At 42.3% G+C, this 22,230-nt stretch overlaps 1 protein-coding gene across 1 annotated transcript in view; it reads left to right on the forward strand.

Annotated features, from left to right (window-relative positions):
* wif1 (wnt inhibitory factor 1) overlaps positions 1–22,230 on the forward strand; it is a 42,244-nt gene that overhangs the window by 14,888 nt on the left and 5,126 nt on the right. Inside the window, exons 4-8 of the mRNA XM_059976584.1 lie at positions 6,430–6,570; positions 7,631–7,726; positions 15,635–15,730; positions 18,212–18,307; positions 20,131–20,226. Coding sequence (XP_059832567.1) covers positions 6,430–6,570; positions 7,631–7,726; positions 15,635–15,730; positions 18,212–18,307; positions 20,131–20,226 — 525 coding nt within the window. The remainder of the gene's footprint in view (positions 1–6,429; positions 6,571–7,630; positions 7,727–15,634; positions 15,731–18,211; positions 18,308–20,130; positions 20,227–22,230) is intronic.

Below are 22,230 nucleotides of genomic sequence, written 5' to 3' on the forward strand. Positions count from 1 at the left end.
AAACACTGGGAGCCGCAAAACCCGTTTGCATATAAAATGAAATAACACTGCATAGAACGTTTTGTTTTGCCTTTATGCTATGTATAAACAAACTATAATGTGTTGCATTTATGAAATTGATGAACTCCTGCAGAGAAAACGAAATTACATTTCTGCATGCAACAAAAACATTTTGACCTCCGAAAAAAAGACGTTGGGTTGAAGGTTACTTTTAAGTAAAATACTCGACGTCTATTTGAGTCCTTCTTGTATTTATGAAAAACGCCAAACTTAAATTTGCCGCCAGCAGCAAACCAAAAATAACGTCAGCCAGCTGTCAACCTGAAAAATAAAAGGACTATTTCACTGAACAATGAAAACATATGAATATACGTAAAATAATAGGCAATTAAAATATTTATCATCCTTGTTCAGGTTGACTCACACCTGACAATGCAGTCGTATTCAGTAGGGATGGATCGATGCTTAGGGGAGTGACCGGGAAGGATAATGTGTTTTTTTCCTCTCTGAACTCACAGAAGCATTTCCCAAACGATGTTTGCATTGCGATGATTGCAGAATGTAAATACTCCGAATTTATCATGTCGTGACCTTGTTTGAACTCTCTCAAATTGGGGAAGTGAGACAATGTGCCTTTCTGTAAATCTCTGGCAAGCAACGTCAACTTGCGCTCGAATGCCAAAACATCCTCCAACATGTGCAGGGCTGTACGTCCTTACCCCGTTGAAGAGCTGTGTTCAGCGTGTTCAGGTGCGCTGTCATGTCTACCATGAAGTGTAGCTTTTCCAGCCACTCTGGCTGTTCCAGCTCAGGAAAGGTGAGCCCTTTGCTGCCCAGGAAAGTTTTCACTTCTTCCAGACACGCGACAAAGCGTTTCAGCACCTCCCCTCTGGACAGCCAGCGATAAAAACACGTTGTAGCGGTGTGCTACACGCAGTCAGTAAACTGCAGTCAAAGATAGCTTTATTCGAACTAAACAGCCTTGCTTTTAAGCCTCCCTCAACCCGCCCCCCCATGGGCGCGGATGCTGCAAAAGACACGTACTCACAAACCCCCGTAGGCTATCTCCCTTAGCCTGAACGCTGGCTAATTGTGTCAGGAAATGGGTCGCCACAACGTCTTATTTAGATTGTACAAGATCACCATAATCTTCAAATTTAGATTTACATTTCAAAAACTAACAAACTAACATAAAATACACTTTAATTAAATACTGACCATGTAGCGGTGTGCTACACGCAGCGCTAAAATTACGACACGGAGTCGGTAACTGCAGTCGAAGGAAAAAACTTTATTCGAAATCTTCAGCCTCACTTTTAAGCCTCCCTCAACCTGCCCCCCATGGCACAGAGGCTCCAAAGCTCTGTGCTCGCAAACCCCCGTAGGCTATCTAATTGTGAGTCGGTTCGGATGTGCCAGGAAAAGGGTCGCCACAACCAATTATTTCCCAAAGCAACAGGGAGCTGCAGCACAGACGTAAAAGAGCCACATGTGGCTCCGGAGCCGCGGGTTGCCGACCCCCGGCCTAGACCTTATGAGATCATGACTTTAGAACAACTTCATTGGCCCTCTGGAGGGAGGATATGAAATAGTTTACTTTGTGCCTGATTTCCAAGTTTAAAACACATCAGATTATGTAGAATATCCTGTCCTCTCCTTCATAAGGTGTAGTTCCATTCTGATTTTGTAAGTTCTGTAGCAGGTGGTTGAGATCAAACGTGGTAACCATAGACATTAACATGCCTTGGCTGGATAGTTTGTAAGGTGGTGCACTCCTTCCACTGCTCTTACATGTGGATGGGTCCAAATGCTCCTGATTCATGGACCTGAACTTCTGAATGCCATCTCAAATGCTCCTTCTCCACCTTGAGTGCTCATGAGACAGGAATTTCCAATAGTAATTGGGGATATTGCATTGTCTTTATTAACTCATTTTCATGAACCTCTTTTGAACTCTCTGACATTGGAGAGGGTTCAAAGGAGGTTCACAAGAATAATTCTTGGAGTGAAAGGCCTTTCATATGAGGAACGTTTGATGGTTCTGGGCTGGTACACACTGGGATTTAGAAGAATGGGGGAGGGTGGTATTATAAACCTAGACCATAAGATATAGGAGCAGGAGTAGGCCATCCAACCCATCGAGTCTGCTCCACCACTCAATCATGGGCTGATCCAATTCTTCCAATCATCCCCACTCCCCAGCCTTCACCCCATACACTTTGATGCCTGTTGAATGTTGAAAGGCACAGATAGAGTGGATGTGGAGAGGCTGTTTTCTCTAGTGGGGGCGATAGGACCAGAGGGCATAATTTCAGAATAGAGGGGAATCCATTTAGAATGGAGATGAAGAGAGATTTTTTTAGCCAAGGGGTGGTAAATCTGTGGAATTCATTGCCTCAGACTGCTGAGGCCAGGTCATTGGGTGTTTTAAAGATGGAAGTTGATGGGTTCTTAATTAGTTAGGGCTTGAAAGGTTACAGGGAGAAGGCAGGAGAATGGAGTTGCGAGGGAAATGGGTTACAACAGGAAATAGAGAAGGCGTGTCAAAGCAGCAATGTTATGATAGACATAGGAGATTTTAACATGCAGGTAGACTGGGAAAATTAGGTTGGTAATGGATTCTCAAGAGAGTGAATTTATTGAATGCTAATATGGCTTTTTAGAACAATTTGCTGCTGAGCCTATGAGGTGAACAACTATACTGGATTGGGTGTTATGTATGAAACTGGAGGCAATTAGGGAGCTTAGGGTAAAGGAACTCTTAGGAGACAGTGATCACAACATGACTAAGTTCAACTTGAAATTTGACATTTGAAATCTGGTTAAAGAACACTGAGGCTGTCTACAAGAAGGGTCTCTATTTCTATTTCCATTTCCTGAGGAGACTGAGGTCCTTTAACATCTGCCGGATGATGCTGAGGATGTTCTACGAGGCTGTGGTGGCCAGTGTTATCATGTTTGCTGTTGCGTACTGGGGCAGCCGGCTGAGGGTAGCAGACACCAACAGAATCAACAAACTGGACTCTCTGACGGTGGTGTCTGAAAAGAGGATGTTGTCCAAGTTGCATGCCATCTTGGACAATGACTCCCATCCACTCCATAATGTACTGGTTAAGCACAAGAGTACATTCAGCCAGAGACTCATTCCACCGAGATATAACACTGAGCATCATAGGAAGTCATTCCTACCTGTGGCCATCAAACTTTACAACTCCTCTCTTGGAGTGTCAGACACCCTGAGCCAATAGGCTGGTCCTGGACTTATTTCCACCTGGCATGATTTACTTATTATTTAATTATTTACGGTTTTATATTGCTATATTTCTTCATTATTCTTGGTTGGTGCGGCTGTAACGAAACCCAATTTCCCTCGGGATCAATAAAGTATGTCTGACTGTCTGATAGGGAGAAAATAAAGTCTAATGTAACAGTATTACACTGGAGTAAAGGAAATTACAGTGGTATGAGAGAGGAGTTGGCCAAAGTAAATTGGAAGGAGATGCTGACAGGGATGACAGCAGAGCAGCAATGGTTGAGTTTCTGGGGAAAATGAGTAAGTTGCAAAATAGATGTATTCCAAAAACAAAGAAATACTCAAAAGGCAAAATAGTACAGCCATGGCTGACAAGGGAAGACAAAGCTAATGTAAAAGCAAAAGAGAGGGCATACAACAAAGCAAAAATCAGCAGGAAGATAGAAGATTGGGAAGCTTTTAAAAACCTACAGAAAGCAACTAAAATAATCATTAGGAGGAAAAGGTGAAATATGAGAGCAAGCTAGTAAACAAGGTGCATAGAAAAAGCTTTTTCAAGTACGTAAAAAGTAAAAGAAAGATGAAAATGGATATAGGACCACTAGAAAATGAGGCCAGAGAAATAATAGCAGGGGACAAGGAGATGGCAGATGAACTAAATGAGTATTTTGCATCAGTCTTCACTGTGGAAGACACTAGCAGCGTGCCAGGTGTTGAAGGGTGTGAAGAAAGAGAAGTGAATGTAGTTACTATTACATGGGAGAAGGTGCTCAAAAAGCTGAAAGACCTAAAGCTACATAAGTCATTCACCCGGACCAGATGAACTGCATCCTAGGGTTCTGAAAGAGGTAGTGGTAGAGGTTGTGGAGGCATTTGTAATGACCTTTCAAAAATCATTCGACTCTAGCATGGTTCCGGAGGACTGGAAAATTGCAAAGGAGGAAGGCAGCAGAAAGGAAGTTATAGACCAGTTAGCCCAACCTCAGTGGTTGGGAAGATGTTGTAGTCAATTGTTAAGGATGAGCTTATGGACTCCTTGATAACACAGGACAAGATAGGACAAAATCAGCATGGTTTCCTTAGGGGAAAATCTTGCCTGATGAACCTGTTGGAATTCTTTGAGGAGATTACAAGTAGGATAGATAAAGGAGATACAGGGGATGTTGTATATTTGGACTTTCAGAAGGCCTTTGACAAGGTGCCACACATGAGGCTGCTTACCAAGTTAAGAGCCCATGGTATTACAGGAAAGTTACTAACATGGTTAGAGCATTGGCTGATTGGTAGGAGGCAGCAAGTGGGAATAAAAGGATCCTTTTCTGGTTGGCTGCCAGTGACTAGTGGTGTTCTGCTGGGGTTGGTGTTGGGACTGCTTCTTTTTATGCTGTATATCTATGACTCAGATGATGGACTAGATGGCTTTGTTGCCAAGTTTTCTGGTGGAAGCGCAGGTAGTGTTGAGGAAACAGGTAGGACGTAGAAGGACTTAAACAGATTAGGAGAATGGGCAAGAAAGAGGCAAATGAAATACAATGTTGGAAAATGCATGGTTATACACCTTGGAAGAAGAAATAAATGTGCAGACTACTTTCTAAACGGGGAGAAAAAATCAACAATCTGAGATGCAAAGGGACTTGGGGGTCCTTATGCAGAATGTCCAAAAGGTTAACTTGCAGGTTGAGTTGTTGGTGAGGAAGGTAAATCCATTGTTAGCATTCGTTTCAAGAGGTCTAGAATTCAAAAGCAGGGATGTGATGCTGAGGCTTCATAAGGCACTGGTGAGGCTTCACCTTGAGTATTGTGAACAGTTATGGGCTCCTCATCTCAGAAAAGTTGTGCTGGCATTGGAGGGGTTCAGAGGAGGTTCACAAGGATGATTCTGGAAATGAAAGGGTTATCATATGAGGAATATCTGATGGCTCTGGGCCTGTACTTGCTGGAATTTAGAAGGGTGGGGGGGGGGATCTCATCGAAACCTTTTGAATGTTGAAAGGTCTAGACAGAGTAGATGTGGAAAGGATATTTCCTATGGTGGGGGAGTCTAGGACAAGAGGGCACAGCCTCAGGAGAGAGGGGTGTCTATTTAAAACTCGAATGGAGAGAAATTGCCTTAGCCTGAGGGGGGGTGAATTTGTGGAATTTGTTACCACAGGCAGCTGTGGAGGTCAAGTCTTTGGGTGTATTTAAGGCAGAGATTGATAGGTTCTTGATTGACTATGGCATCAAAGGGGAGGAGGCCGAGAGTGGGGCTGAGGAGGGGTTAAAAAAGGATTAGATATGATTGAATGGCAGAGCAGACTCAATAGGTCAAATGGCCTAATACTGCTCCTGTGTCTAATGGATCAGCCATGATGAAATAGAGGAGAAGACTTTATGGGCCAAATGGTCTAACTCTGCTTTTGTGTGTATGGTGTCTAATGAGTCTAGCTCATTGGTAGTTTTCTGGAGACTATTTCTTAAGCAAAACAAGCAAGTTTCAAAGGCAGGTATTGAATCTTAAAATAAATCAGTAGGAATCTAAATCCTATTGAAAGCCTTCTTCCTGAGGAGTGGCACACATTGTCTCACAGGCCCCAATGATTAAACACTTAAAAATGGCATCTCCTTCACTTTTGACGGTACTTTGTCAATTTAGGTAGGGAGGGAGCACTTCCCCAGCCTTCAACTCTACCATCTAGTAACTAGTCTCTTCTCTACAGTGAGATGACAATACTTGTGGTTAGACCCCAATTATATGGCCATCTCTGGCCTCACTGAGCTTGACAGATTCACAGATTCACATTCAAGGATTGACTTCCATCCAGTCTAAAAATGAAATCAGTTTCTGGTAAAGTGATTGTTTGGGTCATGGAAATTTATCCTTACAAAACTGAGGAATCACTACCAAAAATTTTGAGGTATGGAATAAAAATTAACTCTTGCTAAATTTGTGAGGAAAAGTTAACTGAATACGAAGAGGAAGAGACAATAAGTTTTGTCGATTCCTGTCAAGGGTTCATGTTAAAGAAAATCATGATATTGAGAGTTTTCTAGGAATGTAACTCCTCTGTCATGTGTATTAAAGAAAGTATGAGGTCCTGTCAGTCTACAACTCATGCCTTAATTTTTGATATTTTTCAATTGTTAAGTGTACACATGCAGATATCTTTTGTTGTTCTGCCATTGTGCCAATTTAGTTGTGCAGGTTGGATTCCCTTGCCTTGGTGGCCAGGATGGAGTAGCAGCTTTTGAGGTCACTGTGGTCATTATGGATGCTGAAGGGAATGTTATACTTCGAACCCCTCACAATGCAATATTCTTCAAAACTTGCCAAAGAGGTAAGCTGATCTTTTCCCGAATTTCATGCTGCTTGTACTCGTCATTTTGATATATCAGAAACCAGTAGACTTAAATTTTGATCTTTTCAAATATGGATTGGTGACATTCAAATTTATATTAGTGGTAACGTAACCTTGCTAGTAATTTGGCTGCATAAAATTAGGAAAAGCAAGTGCAACATTTGATAAAACTTTAAAAAAATACATTCACCATAGAAACCAAATACTTCAAAGGGAAATGTAATTTGAGCATCATAACACCAGTGCCTTGTTAAACAATTCATGACCTAACTTTGCTAAAATTTTAGTTTTGAATGACAATTTTAATTTACATTCACCATAAATGGAGGATTCTTACTGAAACTTGGGCCTAAGCCAAACTCTACTGCCCAGCCACTTAGGGTTGAGGTGAATAATTAAGGCATGTTACTCTACCCATTTGATCCTACTGCTTTTCACTATTTTCCTGAACTTAACCCATTCCTTTGAGCGCTCCTGTAAGAAGCCCACAGGAACAGAGTGAGGCCCCTTGTTAAATACACAAAAACTGGGCCCAGTTTGCCATCACTGGATTCCACTTCAATTCTACCTTTACAGTTTTAGGTGATAGTGGATATGTTTGGATTCAGGCTTCTCTCACTATTCTTCCCCACTACTCTGTCCCAAAATATCCCAGGAAATCTGTAAGCTTTCCTGTAATGGGACAGCTTGTTTTTCTCTACTGAATTGGAATTTCTATTAAATCGTGGATGTTTTGAACAGAGAATTGTTTCAGTCAGACAACAAAAGTCAATGATATGCTGGTACTATAAATTTAAAACTAAGTTTCTGGTAATTCAGCACAAGAAGACAAATGGTGAAAAAGAAAACGCTACAACATATGAAAGCGTGCTTTAAGTGCAGAGAACTGCGAAAATGCTGTTTTAATTAAATCTATGTTTATATAAATTGTAGAGCGTTTACCGTTATTGCTACATATTTGCTACCTTCTTAACATTATATAGTATAACAATAATTACATCTGTATATTAAAAATTTACAAATTTCTTTATGTGCCAAGCCAAGTGTCCGGGGGGATGTCGCAATGGAGGTTATTGTACAGAGAGACAGGTTTGTGAGTGCCCTGATGGATTCTATGGACCTCATTGTGAAAAAGGTAACGTTTAACAGAAATAAAACCACAGGCCATCATTAATTGTGATCTTTTTAAAAAATCGCTATAATAAGATGAATGTATTTTTTGTAAATGTGAAAGATTGATCAGTTCTGTAACTAATACACCGTCTTCTCTACATGGAGACTGTTTTTCTTTCCCTCGAGTTGTTGCTTCAAGCTATCCAGGGAAGGCAGGGAATGTTGGCAGGCAAATCACCTGGCAGCTCTTGCACACTTTCTAGCAGCCAGTCAGAGAGCTGTATTGTTTGGCCTCTTGGCAGGGATGTGATGTAGAGAGCCTCAAGAAGTGAGAAGATTAAAGGAACAGGAGAATAAATTTGTGGAAAAAAAATAAACAAATTAAACTAAAACTATTTGAGCTATTTTGTAAGCCAAAAAGAGGGAATTAAAATGAAGTATTATGTTAAGAAAATATTTCAATTTCAGCAGTATCCTGTAAGGAAAAATAAGCAGTCCTCTTACTCTGAATGAACAGCGGCCAACTCAGCGATGCCTATCCTGGTGGCCTTGGGTACATAACCAATGTTTCACATTGGGTGCAAGAGTAGATTTCTGCAAGGAAACAATAATGATCACTTGGGCACGTTTTGCCCTCATCCAGATTTCTGGGGAAAAGACATTTATTGACTCAAAAAATAAAACTTCTCAGATATGTAAAGTTTAAATGTCACACAAGTTTAAGGTTTGAAATTGGATAACTTAAAGCGTGAAATTTATTTTGGCAATGTTCACCTTGATCATTATATTTGGTCTTTCTATTCTTTTCTGGTATAAGTGCACAGAGCTCAAAGAGTGAAATATGTTGTATTAATTTACCTATGTGTGGTAATGTAAATATTTCATATTGTATTTTAAGTTTGTTCCTTCGCCTGCTTCCCATCTTGCCTCCCACACCTTTCCTATACAACAGGACAGTCCAGAAACAGGTTCTTCAGCTTACAAAGGCACTTCCTCCTGCTGTTTATGTCCTGCCCCAGTTGTCTGATGTTTACAACAGGAAAAATTAGAACATTGAACATTGCAGCACAGTATGAGCTCTTTGGCCCAACCTTTTAACTTACTCTAAGATCAATCTAACTCTTCCCTTCTATATCACCCTCTGTTTTTCTGTCATCCATGTGTCTATCTAAGAGTTTCTTAAATGCCCCTGATGTATTGGCCTCTATCACCACTCCTGGCAGGGCATTCCATTTAGCCTCTACTCTCTGTGTAAAGAACTTACCTCTGTCATTCCCTGCTATGATTTACCCCAATATTCTTAAAGTTGTACCCCTTTGTATCAGTCATTTCTGCCCTGGAAAAAAGTCTTGGTTGTCCACTCTGTCTATGCCTCTGATCGTCTTGGACACCACCTCCTATCAAGATGATAATTGTTCAAGTTTCTGAAATATCAGTACTTTATAAAGTTTTCCTTTTAGATGTACAGCATAAAAATGGACCATGCTCGGGGATTGAGCAGGCCTTGAAATGTTACATATCTTGTAGTTTCCTTCAGTTGGAGAGTCTAGAACTAACTAAAAGGCAGCCTCGGAATCAAAGGGTGTCCCTTTAGAATAGAGATAAGGAAGGTGAGTGAGTGGTGAGTGAGTCTGTTGAATTTATTGCTGCAGGTGGCTGTGGAGGCCAAGCCATTTGGTATATTTAAAGCAGAAGTTGATAGGTTCTTGATTAGTCAGGGTGTCAAAGGTTACGATGTGAAGGCAGGAGAATGGGGTTGTTGTTGTAGTTCCTTTCTATGCCTTTTGGTGCATCGGGCGGCAAACTTGCTATTTCTTTAGCATTTTTATCTGTTTTTTGTAGACGAGGCTAACCTGTTAGCTCGACCCTCAACCCAGCCTGGATGGAAAGTGTGTAAGGAGTCGGCTGGATTCGAATCCAGGACCACTCACTTCGAAGTCTGGTGTGGATGCCATTACACCACCAGCCGGCTAACAATGGGGTTGAGAGGGATGATAAATCAGCCATGATGGTATGGCAGAGCAGACCCAATGGGCCGCATGGCCCAGTTCTGCTCCTATGTTTTATGGTTTTATGGTCTCCTAGATTTGTTCAGCAATACATCAGGAGCATTGCTGTCACCTTTGGCTGGATACTAGGAGGAATGTGGGTTACCGAGGACTTGTCAGGGAGGGTTTGAGCACTTGGTAAAGATAGAAAAAAGAATGAATACGATGAATCAACTGAACAGAAGTAACATATTTCGTTTCTTAATTTGAATAATTCGACCTGGTGTTGGCTTCCCATTTTTTCACTCAGAGAGTGCACAGACAGGCTAAAGGTTGGCCAGATTAAAGCTGCTTTCGGTCCTTAATTTGGAACATCGAATATGTGATTAGTCCGGCAGTTCACTCCATCATTATTGGCAGTGTCTTGAGAGCAATTTACCTGCTGCCTCATTTAATAAAAAGACCTGCATTTAAATAGAAGCTTTCATCTTTTACTTACTTACTGCCTGTTATGCTGCTGGTGTTTAGGGCAGCAACGAAAGTCTTCGATTTCTATCTGTCCGTACAGTTGCTCAGGGATATAGGAGGATTCTTCATTGCTGTTTTTTTTGACCAGTCAGCATTGTTGGCCCTGAGCTGAAACCCTGAACCTGGAGGACCAGTGGACCACTCTTAGTGTGGCCTCTACCCTCTGACCTGTTTGGCCCGGGTGACCCCTATCAAAAGCCAAAGCACACGACTCTGACTCCAGCCAAAATAGGCCTCTGGGTCATTGAGGCATGCAAGCCTCCAAACCGTACGGCAAGTTTGTGGTCCTCTTGGAGGCTTTCATCTTTTGGGATCTCCCGAGTACCTTTCGAATCAATCAGATTTGTTTTTGAAGTGTAGACGCAGCTGCAATGGAAGGAGGTAGCAGCCAGTTTGCACAGAGTGAACACCCAGGAAGAGCAATGTGACAACCAGTTTCAGTAATGTTGAGAGAGGCTGAGTATTGTCCAGAATGCTGGTGGTGCTACTTGGACCTTTCTCAAAATAAACAATAGACAATAGGTGCAGAAGTAGACCATTCGGCCCCTCGAGTCTGCACGGCCATTCTGAGATCATGGCTGATCATTCACTATCAATACCCAGTCCCTGCCTTGTCCCCATATCCCTTGATTCCCCTATCCATCAGATATCTATCCAGCTCCTTCTTGAAAGCATCCAGAGAATTGGCCTCCACCGCCTTCCGAGGCAGTGCATTCCACACCTCCACAACTCTCTGGGAGAAGAAGCTCTTCCTCAACTCTGTTTTAAATAACTGACCTCTTATTCTCAATCCATGCCCTCTGGTACTGGACTCTCCCAACATCTGGAACATATTTCTTGCCTCAATCCTATCAAATCCTTTAATTATCTTAAACGTTTCAATCAGATCCCCTCTCAATCTCCTCAATTCCAGCATGTACAAGCCCAATCTCTCCAATCTCTCTGCGTAAGACAGCCCTGCCATCCCAGGAATCAACCTAGTGAATCTACGCTGCACTTCCTCAATTGCCAGAATGTCCTTCCTTAAACCTGGAGACCAAAACTGTACACAATATTCCAGGTGTGGTCTCACCAGGGCCCTGTACAAATGCAAAAGAACATCCTTGCTCTTGTATTCAATTTCCCTTGTAACAAAGGCCAACATTCCATTTGCCCTCTTCACTGCCTGTTGCACTTGCTCATTCACCTTCATTGACTGGTGAACTAGGACTCCTAGGTCTCTTTGCATTTCTCCCTTACCTAACTCGACACCGTTCAGACAATACTCTGCCCTCTTGTTCCTGCTTCCAAAGTGGATAACTTCACATTTATTCACATTGAATGACATCTGCCAAGTATCTGCCCACTCACTCAGCCTATCCAAGTCTCCCTGTATTCTCCTAACGTCCTCTTCGCATGTCACACTGCCACCCAGTTTAGTATTGTCAGCAAACTTGCTGATATAGTTTTCAATGCCCTCATCTAAATCATTGACATAAATCGTAAAGAGCTGTGATCCCAATACAGAGCCCTGTGGTACCCCACTAGTCACCTCCAGCCAGTCTGAGAAACACCCATTCACTGCTACCCTTTGCTTTCTATCTGCCAACCAGTTTTCTATCCATGTTGAAACCCTGCCCCCAATGCCATGAGCTCTGATTTTACTCACCAATCTCCTATGTGGCACCTTATCGAATGCCTTCTGAAAATCTAGGTACACAACATCTACTGGCTTACCCTCATCTAACATCCTTGTTACACCCTCAAAAAACTCCAACAGATTAGTCAAGCATGATTTGCCCTTGGTAAATCCATGCTGGCTCGGCCTAATCCTATTTCTGCCATCTAGATGTGCCACTATTTCGTCCTTAATAATGGACTCAAGCATCTTCCCCCACGACTGACGTTAGGCTAACAGGGCGATAGTTCTCCGTTTTCTCCTTCCCTCCCTTCTTGAAAAGTGGGACAACATTAGCCACTCTCCAATCTTCAGGAACTGATCCTGAATCTAAGGAACATTGGAAAATGATTACCAATGCATCCGCAATTTCCTGAGCCACCTCTTTTAGAACCCTCGGATGCAGACCATCTGGACCCGGGGATTTATTAGCCTTCAGTCCTACCAGTCTACTCATCACAGTTTCTTTCCTAATGTCAATCTGTCTCAATTCCTCTGATATCTTATGACCCTGGCCCATCCATACATCTGGGAGATTGCTTGTGTCCTCCCTGGTGAAGACAGATCTAAAGTATGCATTAAATTCTGTTGCCATTTCCCTGTTTCCCATAACAATTTCTCCCAATTCATTCTTCAAGGGGCCAACATTGTTCTTAACTATCTTCTTTCTCTTCACATAGCTAAAAAAGCTTTTGCTATCCCCTTTTATATTCCTGGCTAGACTGAGCTCATACCTGATTTTTTCTCTCCATATTGCTTTTTTAGTTAAGATCTGCTGTTCCTTAAAACTTTCCCAATCATCTGTATTCCCACTCATCTTAGCCCTGTCATACTTCTTTTTCTTTAATGCTATACAATCTCTGACTTCCTTTGTCAACCACTGTGGCCCCTTCCCCCTCTTTGAATCCTTCCTTCTCATTGGAATGAACTGCATTTGCATCTTTTGTATTATGCCCAAGAATATCTGCCACTGCTGATCCACTGTCTTTCCTGCCAGGGCATCCGCCCATTTAACTTTGGCCAGCTCATCCCTCATGGCTCCGTAGTCTCCTTTATTTAATTGCAACACTGACACCTCTGATCTGCCCCTATCCCTCTCAAATTGTAGATAAAAACTTATCATGTTATGATCACTACTTCCTAATGGCTCCTTTACTTCAAGATCACTTATCAATTCCTGTTCATTACACATCACCAAGTCCAAAATAGCCTCGTTCCTGGTTGGCTCAAGCACAAGCTGTTCCAAAAATACATCCCTTAGACACTCCACAAACTCCCTATCCTGGGGTCCAGCACCTACCTGATTCTCCCAGTTCACCTGCATGTTGAAATGTCCCATAACGACTGCATTACCTTTAGCACATGCCAATGTTAACTCCCTAATCAACTTGTACCCAATATCCACGCTACTGTTTGGGGGCCTGTACACAACACCCATTAGGGTCTTTTTACCCTTACTGTTCCTCAGCTCAATCCACACAGACTCTGCTTCCCCTGTTCCCAAGTCACCTCTTGCTAAGGACTGAATCTCATTCCTCACCAACAGGGCCACCCCACCCCCTCTTCCCATATTTCTGTCTCTACGATAGCACGTATACCCTGGTACACTCAATTCCCAGGCCTGATCCCCTTGCAGCCATGTCTCCGTTATCCCAACAATATCGTAGTTCCCCATTTTAATCTGAGCTTCATCTGTCTTATTTCTGACACTACGCGCATTCAAGTATAGAATTCTTAGCCCATTCCTCCTCTCTTTGCTTAAAACACTGTCTACTGTACCTAACTCAGCTCCTTGAATTTCCATCGGGCAAATTGCACCCTGAATTTTGATGACCTTCTCAAGATCACCCAAACCTTGTACACATTTAACCCCATGCACCTTCTGACCAACCCTCTGGATCTGGATCCCTGCCCCCTGCACATCTAGTTTAAACCCCCCCGAGCAGCACTGGCAAATACTCCTGCAAGAATGTTAGTACCCCTCTGGTTCAGATGTAGACCATCCCTTTGAAACAGATCCCAATGTCCCTGGAACAAAGACCAATTATCCAAAAACCTGAACCCTTCCTTCCTGCACCATGCTCTCAGCCTCGTATTAATGTGCATAATCATTCTATTCTTCGCCTCACTCGCACGTGGCACAGGTAGCAATCCGGAGATTGTCACCCTGGAGGTCCTGCCTTTCAGCTTCACTCCTAACTCCCTGAACTCTCTAAGCAGGACCCCCTCACTCACCTTACCTACATCATTAGTCCCTACATGGACCACTACATCTGGGTTCATGCCCTCACTCTCAAGAATAGCCTGCACCCGATCTGAGATGTCCCGGACCCTGGCACCAGGGAGGCAACATACCATCCGAGACTCCCGATCTGCCCCACAAAATCTCCTGTCTGCCCCCCTAACTATAGAGTCCCCTAAAACTATCGCTCTCTTCTCTTCCCTCCTCCCCTTTCTAGTTGAGGGTTCAACCTCTGTGCCAGAGACAGGACCACTACAACTCATTCCTGGTAGATCATCCCCATCAACAGTATCCAGTACGGTATACTTATTGTTAATGGGAATGGCCGCAGGGGTGCTCTGGTCTCTCTGCCTGCTCCCCCTGCCTCTCTGGACCCTCACCCATCTGCCTACTTCTTGGTTTTTTGGTGTGACTACCTCCTGATAACTCCTATCTATCTCTGCCTCCACCTCCCGAATGATCCGTAGTTCATCCAGCTCCTGCTCCAACTCCCTAACTCGGTCTGATAGGAGCTGCAGCTGGACGCACCTTTTGCAGGTGTGGTCATCAGGGACAAGACAACTGTGTTGACCCTGACCTCCCACATACTGCATACGGAGCACACCACTGCTCTGACTGTCTCCCCCATACCTGAACTGGATTAATAGAATGTCTAAAAAGCACCTAGCGACCTTACCTTCTTCCCCTCAGCGAGCTTACCAAAGTCCCCTTACGCCGAAGCCCACTTAGCCAAAACCCAGGACTCTGCTTCCACGGACTCCGCTGCCCGCTCTGAAAAGAAGTCCTGCCTTTTAAAGTGTGCGCTCGACGCTGACGTCACTCGCGCCTGCGCAGTTCCCCCTCCTCCACAGGTATTGACCAGGTAGGCTTAAATCCTATCTACACGGTCGAATTCTCTGAGCTCCCAGCTGAATCACAAGCTGTAACTTGCTCCCGATTCAAATGACCACTCTGACAAGAAGTCCTGAATAGCACCATGGGATCTTTAGTTCTCAGCCGAAAGAAGTGATGGGGCCCCAGTATAACATCTCATCTGAATGACCTAAAAGTTAGGACGGAGAGCATAAGAATTTGGACCCAGCAAGGGGATGCGTGAAAAGAACTTCTTGAGCGAAGCATATATTTAAATGATGAACTGTGCGAGGGAGGGGTCGGGGATTTGGGGTCTGATGTTCTTGTTGATGTTTTTCTGTCTGAGTGATCTGTTGATTTTTTTTGTGTGTCAGAGATGGGTTGGGGGTTAGGTGCTATTGTCGCTGTTTTTTTGTGAGGAGGGGCTGGAGGTTTGATGTTATTGTTGCTTTTTTGTGAGGGAGGGTGTTGGATGTTTGGGTTTTTGATGTTCTAGCTGTTTTTCTGTATTTCATGGTTACCTGGAGAAGTCAAATATCAGAGTTGTATTGTACATGCATTCTTTGACAATAAAATGAACCTTTCAACCATTGAATTTTAGGACATGCTGATCTCCAACTCTGTATATTCTACAAATACCTTTAACCTTCTTCTTTCTTTTAGCTCTGTGCATCCCCAGATGTCTGAATGGAGGACTGTGTGTCAGTCCAGGGTTGTGCATCTGTCCTCCTGGATACTTTGGTATTAACTGTGATAAAGGTAGGAGATGAACTCTCACATTTAGCTGGGTGATTTCCTTTGTGCGCAATCATAGATATCTCCGCTACAGAATGCTATTGGCGTGTAATCACTGAACACCACCAGGTCAAATTTAACACCAAGGTCTCACACGCACCGAATCTGGTGAACAGTTGCAGTAGAAAAAGTGACACTTACATCTGTTGAAAATCAGTGGTCTCCTTCCAGTTGTTACTTGTCTCTTCCAGCAGCCTGACACTTAAGTAACAACTTTCCCTCCTGCCTTTAGTTTCAGTCCAGACTTATGATTTAAAGTTGGCAGCTGCTTCAACAGGATTGATATAGGGAGAGGAGATTTAAAGTCAGTAGCGCGGGCCTGGATTGGAGTCAGAAAGAAAAGTTTGGCAAAAAGTTTAAGCATGCTGGAGAAGCCAAGCAAGTTCCAATAAGATGTTTTTTTATTCCTTTTTGGAGCTTGTTAAAAGTAAACTGAGGCTTACCATGCTTCATAATTTTATGAAGGTAGGGCAGTTTTTATATGGGAATTTTAACTTCCATATTGACATAAGGGAATTAGTTCATCACTGAAAGTTAGCACATTTTTGTACTGTGATATGCAATTTATTGCAGCAATATTTCCTAGAACTTCTGTGGGAGCAGGAGATTATGAGATTTGAATTGAGGCAGTTCTGGTTAATGAATGTCTATGAATGCAAGTGAATCCAATAGCAATGAAAAAGTGAACAAATTCAGCGTAGTGTACTAAAAGAGAACAACACAAAATGGCCACAAACATTCTACACGTGAGCAAGGCAATGGAGCAGACACTGAGTATAGCAAAATGGACATATTTGTTTGTAGATTATGCTCGCTGTGCACATTTTAAAATATCAACAATGATACAGAACAGTTTATAACACAGAGAAGCAAAGGTTCCAGATGCTGAAGAGCAGCCAGAAAAGAGGAAGGAGCAATAAGAAACAAAAAGAAAAATTAAACTTATAAAGATTTAAATGCTACTGGGAAGTAGTATAAGAAAAACAAAAAATACAAACTGTAAAACAAGGATATTGAAAGAAACAAGCATCAAATATTAAAATATTACTTACATCTGATCAAGGGCAGTGACTAAACATCTTGAACATTTCCAGTTGATCAAAAAGAGCTAGAATGGATATGTACAGGATAGGTCAAAGTTCAAAGTAAATTTATTATTAAACTTTGTATATGCCAACATATACTACCCCAAGATTCATTTTCTCACAGGCATTCGCAGTAGGGCAAAAAAATACAGCAGAATCAATGAAAAACTACACACAAACTGACCAGCAACCAGTGTGCAAAAAGAAGACAAACTATGCAAATACAAATAAATAAATAACAATAGTAAATAATATTGAGAACATGAGTTGTAGAGTCCTTAGCTTGTGTAGTGAGTGAAGTTATCCACACTGGTCCAGGAGCAAATCCAATGAGCATAATTTTTCAAGGGATTGTGAAAGTACTGCACAGAGGAATATTTATATTTATTATTTATCTTCAGGAGGTATTTGATTAAAATCTTCAAAAGGAATATAGCTGAGCTTGATTGTTTTTTTCAAGTTACAAACTTTTGTTGACCTGACAAGAAAACTGAGCAGCAGGAGGCAGGATCATTGAGAACTACTTACATTGGCAGACCATGCCAAATAGAATTCCACAGGGTCTTTGCTTGATCATGCTTACAAATTACATAAGTGATAGGACAGAAAACCACATCTCCAAAGAGAGATGTCATTGTGAGTAATGAAGTTGGAAGCATTATAGAAGTAGGCAAAATTGTACCAAATGAATTTCAATATTGGCTAATGGAAATGATCCAATTTAGGTCTAAGAAGGATAGAATTAGGTAGTTCATAAATGCAAGCCCAAATAGTTATTGATTTTAGAACACGCTTGTACTTGAGCAGAGGACAGCCATTTTTGGAATTGTCGACCTTGCATATTCTTGTACCTTGGGCTATTAGTAATACCAAAACAAAGGGGAATAATTTTCAAGCAGTAATTGATTGAAACTCTTTTTAAAAAAAAGGACAACAATTTAGATCCGAGGTGCCCAAACCAAACTAATCATGTGCATTTTCATATTTATATTTGTTAGGTTCTGGTTGAATTGGGTATATAACCTCATAAAACAGTTGGGGCTGTTGGTCTAGCTCAATACTTTACTTAGTCAGGATGATTTAATTAGTATTACGGCAGACGAGTAGCTAGTTTGAGATTCTTCTAGTGGGGGTGGGGGGGGGTGCGGTGGGAGGAGGAGTGGGGAGTTGATCTGTCCTGAGTCAGGTTTAGATTTGTTGTGTTGGACTGCATTTGAATTTTGTGCCTGAGTGGACCTTCACAATTTTGTAAGTTATCTTATGGGCAATGTTCTGAAATGTGATTTTTTTAAATGGTCTAATATTTTACATTAGGAATTAATTCATCCATCTTATTCTTAAATTTTTTGTTTTATTTCAGCAAACTGTACCTCAACCTGTTACAATGGTGGAACCTGCTTCCATCCTAACAAATGCATTTGTCCTCCAGGATATGAAGGGGATCTGTGTGAGAACAGTCAGTATCAACCTTTACTCATCTATTCCCTTCTCTCTCACATGCCTCTGTGAACACTTAAATGCATCCAGTCTCAGTCACTTCCTATGGCAAAAGAGTTCATGTTTATTTATTGAGATACAGTGCAGAATAGTCCCTTTCAGCCCTCTGAGCCATGCTGCCCAGCAACCCCGATTCAACCCTAAGCTAGTCACAGAATAATTGACAATGACCAATTAACCTCCAACTGGTACATCTTTGGACTGTGGGAGGAAACCCACACAGTCACAGGGAGAACAGGCAAACTCCATACAGACAGAGGTGGGAATTGAACCTGGATCGCTGGTATTGTAAAGCGTTGTGCTAACCACTACACTACTATGCCACCCCATTTTCCTCAGCCAATAAATGAAAATCCTTTCAATTCCCTCTTATCAGTTCCTAGATGACAACTGTCTACTGATGGCTCTTAGTCTGGCAATTCCTTTGAAGCATAAATAACCTTCATTCTTCCCCTCCTCCTTCTCTTTCTCCTGTGGTCACTTTCCTCAACTATCAAATTCCTTCCTTTCCAGCACTTTATGTCCTCTATCCTCCTGGCTTCACCCATGACCTTATATCCTCCTTCCCCTCCACCCACCTATTCATTCTGGCATCTTCCCCCTTCCTTTCCTTTCCGAAGAAGGGTCTCGGCCCAAAACATCGACTGTTTATATACTTCCATAGATACTGCCTGACCCTGCTCAGTTCCTCCAGCATTTTGTGTGTTCGTTGCTTTGGATTTCCAGCATCTGTAGACTTCCTCGTATTTATGCTATACTCTCCCTAAACCTTTGATATTTAAACATGAAAACTCTATTCAGCTACATCTCCATGTTGGTAGCTTTTACTTTGCTGGTTTGCCCTGGAATCTCCCTGGATCTGAACTTCACTGGGGGTTTTCCAGCAGAGGGATTCTCTGAGTGGATACGTCACTCAGCATCTTTCCCTATCCTGATGTATGTTTAACTGTATGTTGCTGTTTCTCCATTTTCTGCTCTTTGTGAATTTCTTTGTTTGCAAAGTGTCTATGCCTCAACCAGGAGTTTGTTTTGAATGAGTCCATGAGCATCCTAGACATGACTGAATCTTGGTGCATGCTCTACCGCCTGGTAATTCCTTTACTCCTCTGCCCTCAATTGAACTCACACTGCTGAACATTCACTGTGTCATTGTGGTTCTCCCTTCTAAGTCCCATGGTCTGTTCCCTTCACCCAATAGCTTTCTCAGCACCAGGGGATTTCCTAATAGTTTTGTGCATTTGCTGCTATGTTGTAAACTTAGCCCTTCCACCTCTACCACTCCTGCCACTTCCTTTCTCACTGCCTATAAGTAGTTCCTTTCTTCCGTTTCAAACTTTTGAGCCAAATCTTTTTTTTTAAAGCAAAAAAAAAGAAATTACACTTTAATTTCTCAACTAATAGTTCAACCCTTTACTTCTCTGACCCCTCAATTAAACTCGTACTGCATTCTAATTCATTTCACTGTAAAGCTTTCTTTTTGGCAAAACTTAGCTCTCCTATTTTCATAAGATATGCCCTCTAGTTCAGGCATTTGATGTACTTATGAACGAGTCTATTACTTGTACATGACTATCAGCTATTTCGTCCTGAACTGTTTGTGTGAAATATAGTTCATTCTGCTCCCATATTGCATCTGCATACAAAATATTTTTCATAAACTGATTTCGATAGGTTTTAATAGGATTTTGGTTATGTCTAATGTAAGTTTATTTTTTTGGATTTGCTGTGAGGTATGGGGTTGATAAGAGTTGAAACTCACATGTAGATCTCTCTTTGATGCAGGTAAATGTCGGCAACCTTGCAGAAATGGAGGAAAATGCACTGGGAGAAACAAATGCAAATGTGTTAAAGGTTACCACGGTGACCTGTGTTCTAAGCGTGAGTATCTTGCTCTTTTTTTAAAATAAAGACCCATTATTGTTATAAACACACAGAATTCTGCAGATGCTCAAAATCCAAAGCAACACACAAAATGTTGAAGGAAATGAGAAAATCAGCAGATGCTGGAAATCCAAGGAACACGCACAAAATGCTGAAGGAGCTCGGCAGGCCAGGCCGCATTTATGGAAAAAGTACAGTCAACATTTCAGGACAAGACCCTTCAGCAGAACTGGAGAAAAAAAGAGCTGTGGAGTACAGTGAAAAGGTGGGGGGGGGGGGGGGGAGAGAGAAACACAAGGTGATAGGTGAAACCTGAAGGGGGGAGGGATGAAGTAAAGAGCTGGGAACTTGATTGGTGAAAGAGATACAGGGCTGGAGAAGGGGGTTCTGATAGAACAGAAGGCCATGGAAGAAAGAAAAGGGGGGAGTGATGGGCAGGCAAGGAGATAAGATGAGAGAGGGAAAAGGGGATGTGAAATGGTGAAGGGGAGGGCTTTACCAGAAGTTCGAGAGATCTATGTTCATGCCATCAGGTTGGAGGCTACCCATGCAGAATATAAGGTGTTGTTCCTCCAACCTGAGTGTGGCCACTTCACAACAGTGGATAGACGTACCGAAATGGGAATAGGAAGTGGAATTGTAATGGGTGGCCACTGGGAGATCCCACTTTCACTGGCGCAAATATTGGAGGAACTCAGCAAGTTAGGCAGCATCCATGGAGAGGAATAAACCGTTGACGTTTCGGGCCGAGACCCTTCATTAGGACCGGCAAGGAAAGGGGAGGAAGCCAGAATGAAAGGTGGTGGTGTGGGGGGTGTGGGGGTTGATTTGTTTTAGGATTCTGCAAGGATTGCTTAGCTCCAAAGTAACGATTAAATGTTACTCTCCAATGCCCAGATATGAATGCACTGAATAAAAACAAAATGTCTGCAACATGCAAACTATAGCAACACACACAAAATGCTGGAAGAACTCAGCAAAGGGTGTGGGGAGGAGAAGGAGGACAAGTTAGAAGGTGATTGGTGAAGCCGGGTGAGCTTTAAAGGCCAATTATTATTGTGTTTCATTGAAAGAATTCTCTCAAGGAAATTAATAAAATATTTAATTGTGATGACTTTCCCGGCATTTAGCTACTTTTAATCTCAAAGCTACCTTTAACGTTCTGAGTGTTTTAACTCTCCAATTGTTTCAGCAATGTTAAACCACAGTAGTTTCTAGCATACATTGGTATCCAAAAATTGCAAAATGGTCTTAGAGATTATGATCAGTGATCTTTGGACATCAGAGGTGAACCTAACATTGGCTTCATTCAGTACTGTATTTTAAAATGTGTTCTGCTTCTAACACACTCTGGGACTGCAGCTGGGGGAATGAATCAGCAGAACTGAATCCAATGGAAAGTATAACTGAGTGCAGCAAAAAGGGAAAGCTTATTTGATATCATCAGAAATCCCAGCAGCGTCTCTACTTTCTGCGAAGGCTGAGGAAAGTCCATCTCCCACCCCACCCCCCCCCCCCCCCCCCCCCATCATCATCACATTCTACAGAGGCTGTATTGAGAGCATCCTGAGCAGCTGCATCAATTCCTGGTTTGGAAAATGCACCGTCTCGGATCGCAAGACCCTGCAGCGGATAGTGAGGTCAGCTGAGAAGATCATCGAGGTCTCTGTTCCCGCCATCACGGACATTTACACTACACACTGCATCCGCAAAGCAAACAGCATTATGACGGACCCCACACACCCCTCATACAAACTCTTCTCCCTCCTGCTGTCTGAGAAAAGGCACCGAAGCATTCGGGCTCTCACGACCAGACTATGTAACAGTTTTTTCGCCAAGCTATCAGACTCCTCAATACCCAGAGCCTGGACTGACACCTTACTGCTGTATTGTCTTGTTTATTATTTATTGTAATGCCTGCACTGTTTTGTGCACTTTATGCAGTCCTGGGTAGGTCTGTAGTCTAGTGTAGTTTTTTTCTGTGTTGTTTTTTACATAGTT

The sequence above is a fragment of the Hypanus sabinus genome, chromosome 8 (assembly GCF_030144855.1).
Source record: "Hypanus sabinus isolate sHypSab1 chromosome 8, sHypSab1.hap1, whole genome shotgun sequence".
NCBI lineage: Eukaryota > Metazoa > Chordata > Chondrichthyes > Myliobatiformes > Dasyatidae > Hypanus > Hypanus sabinus.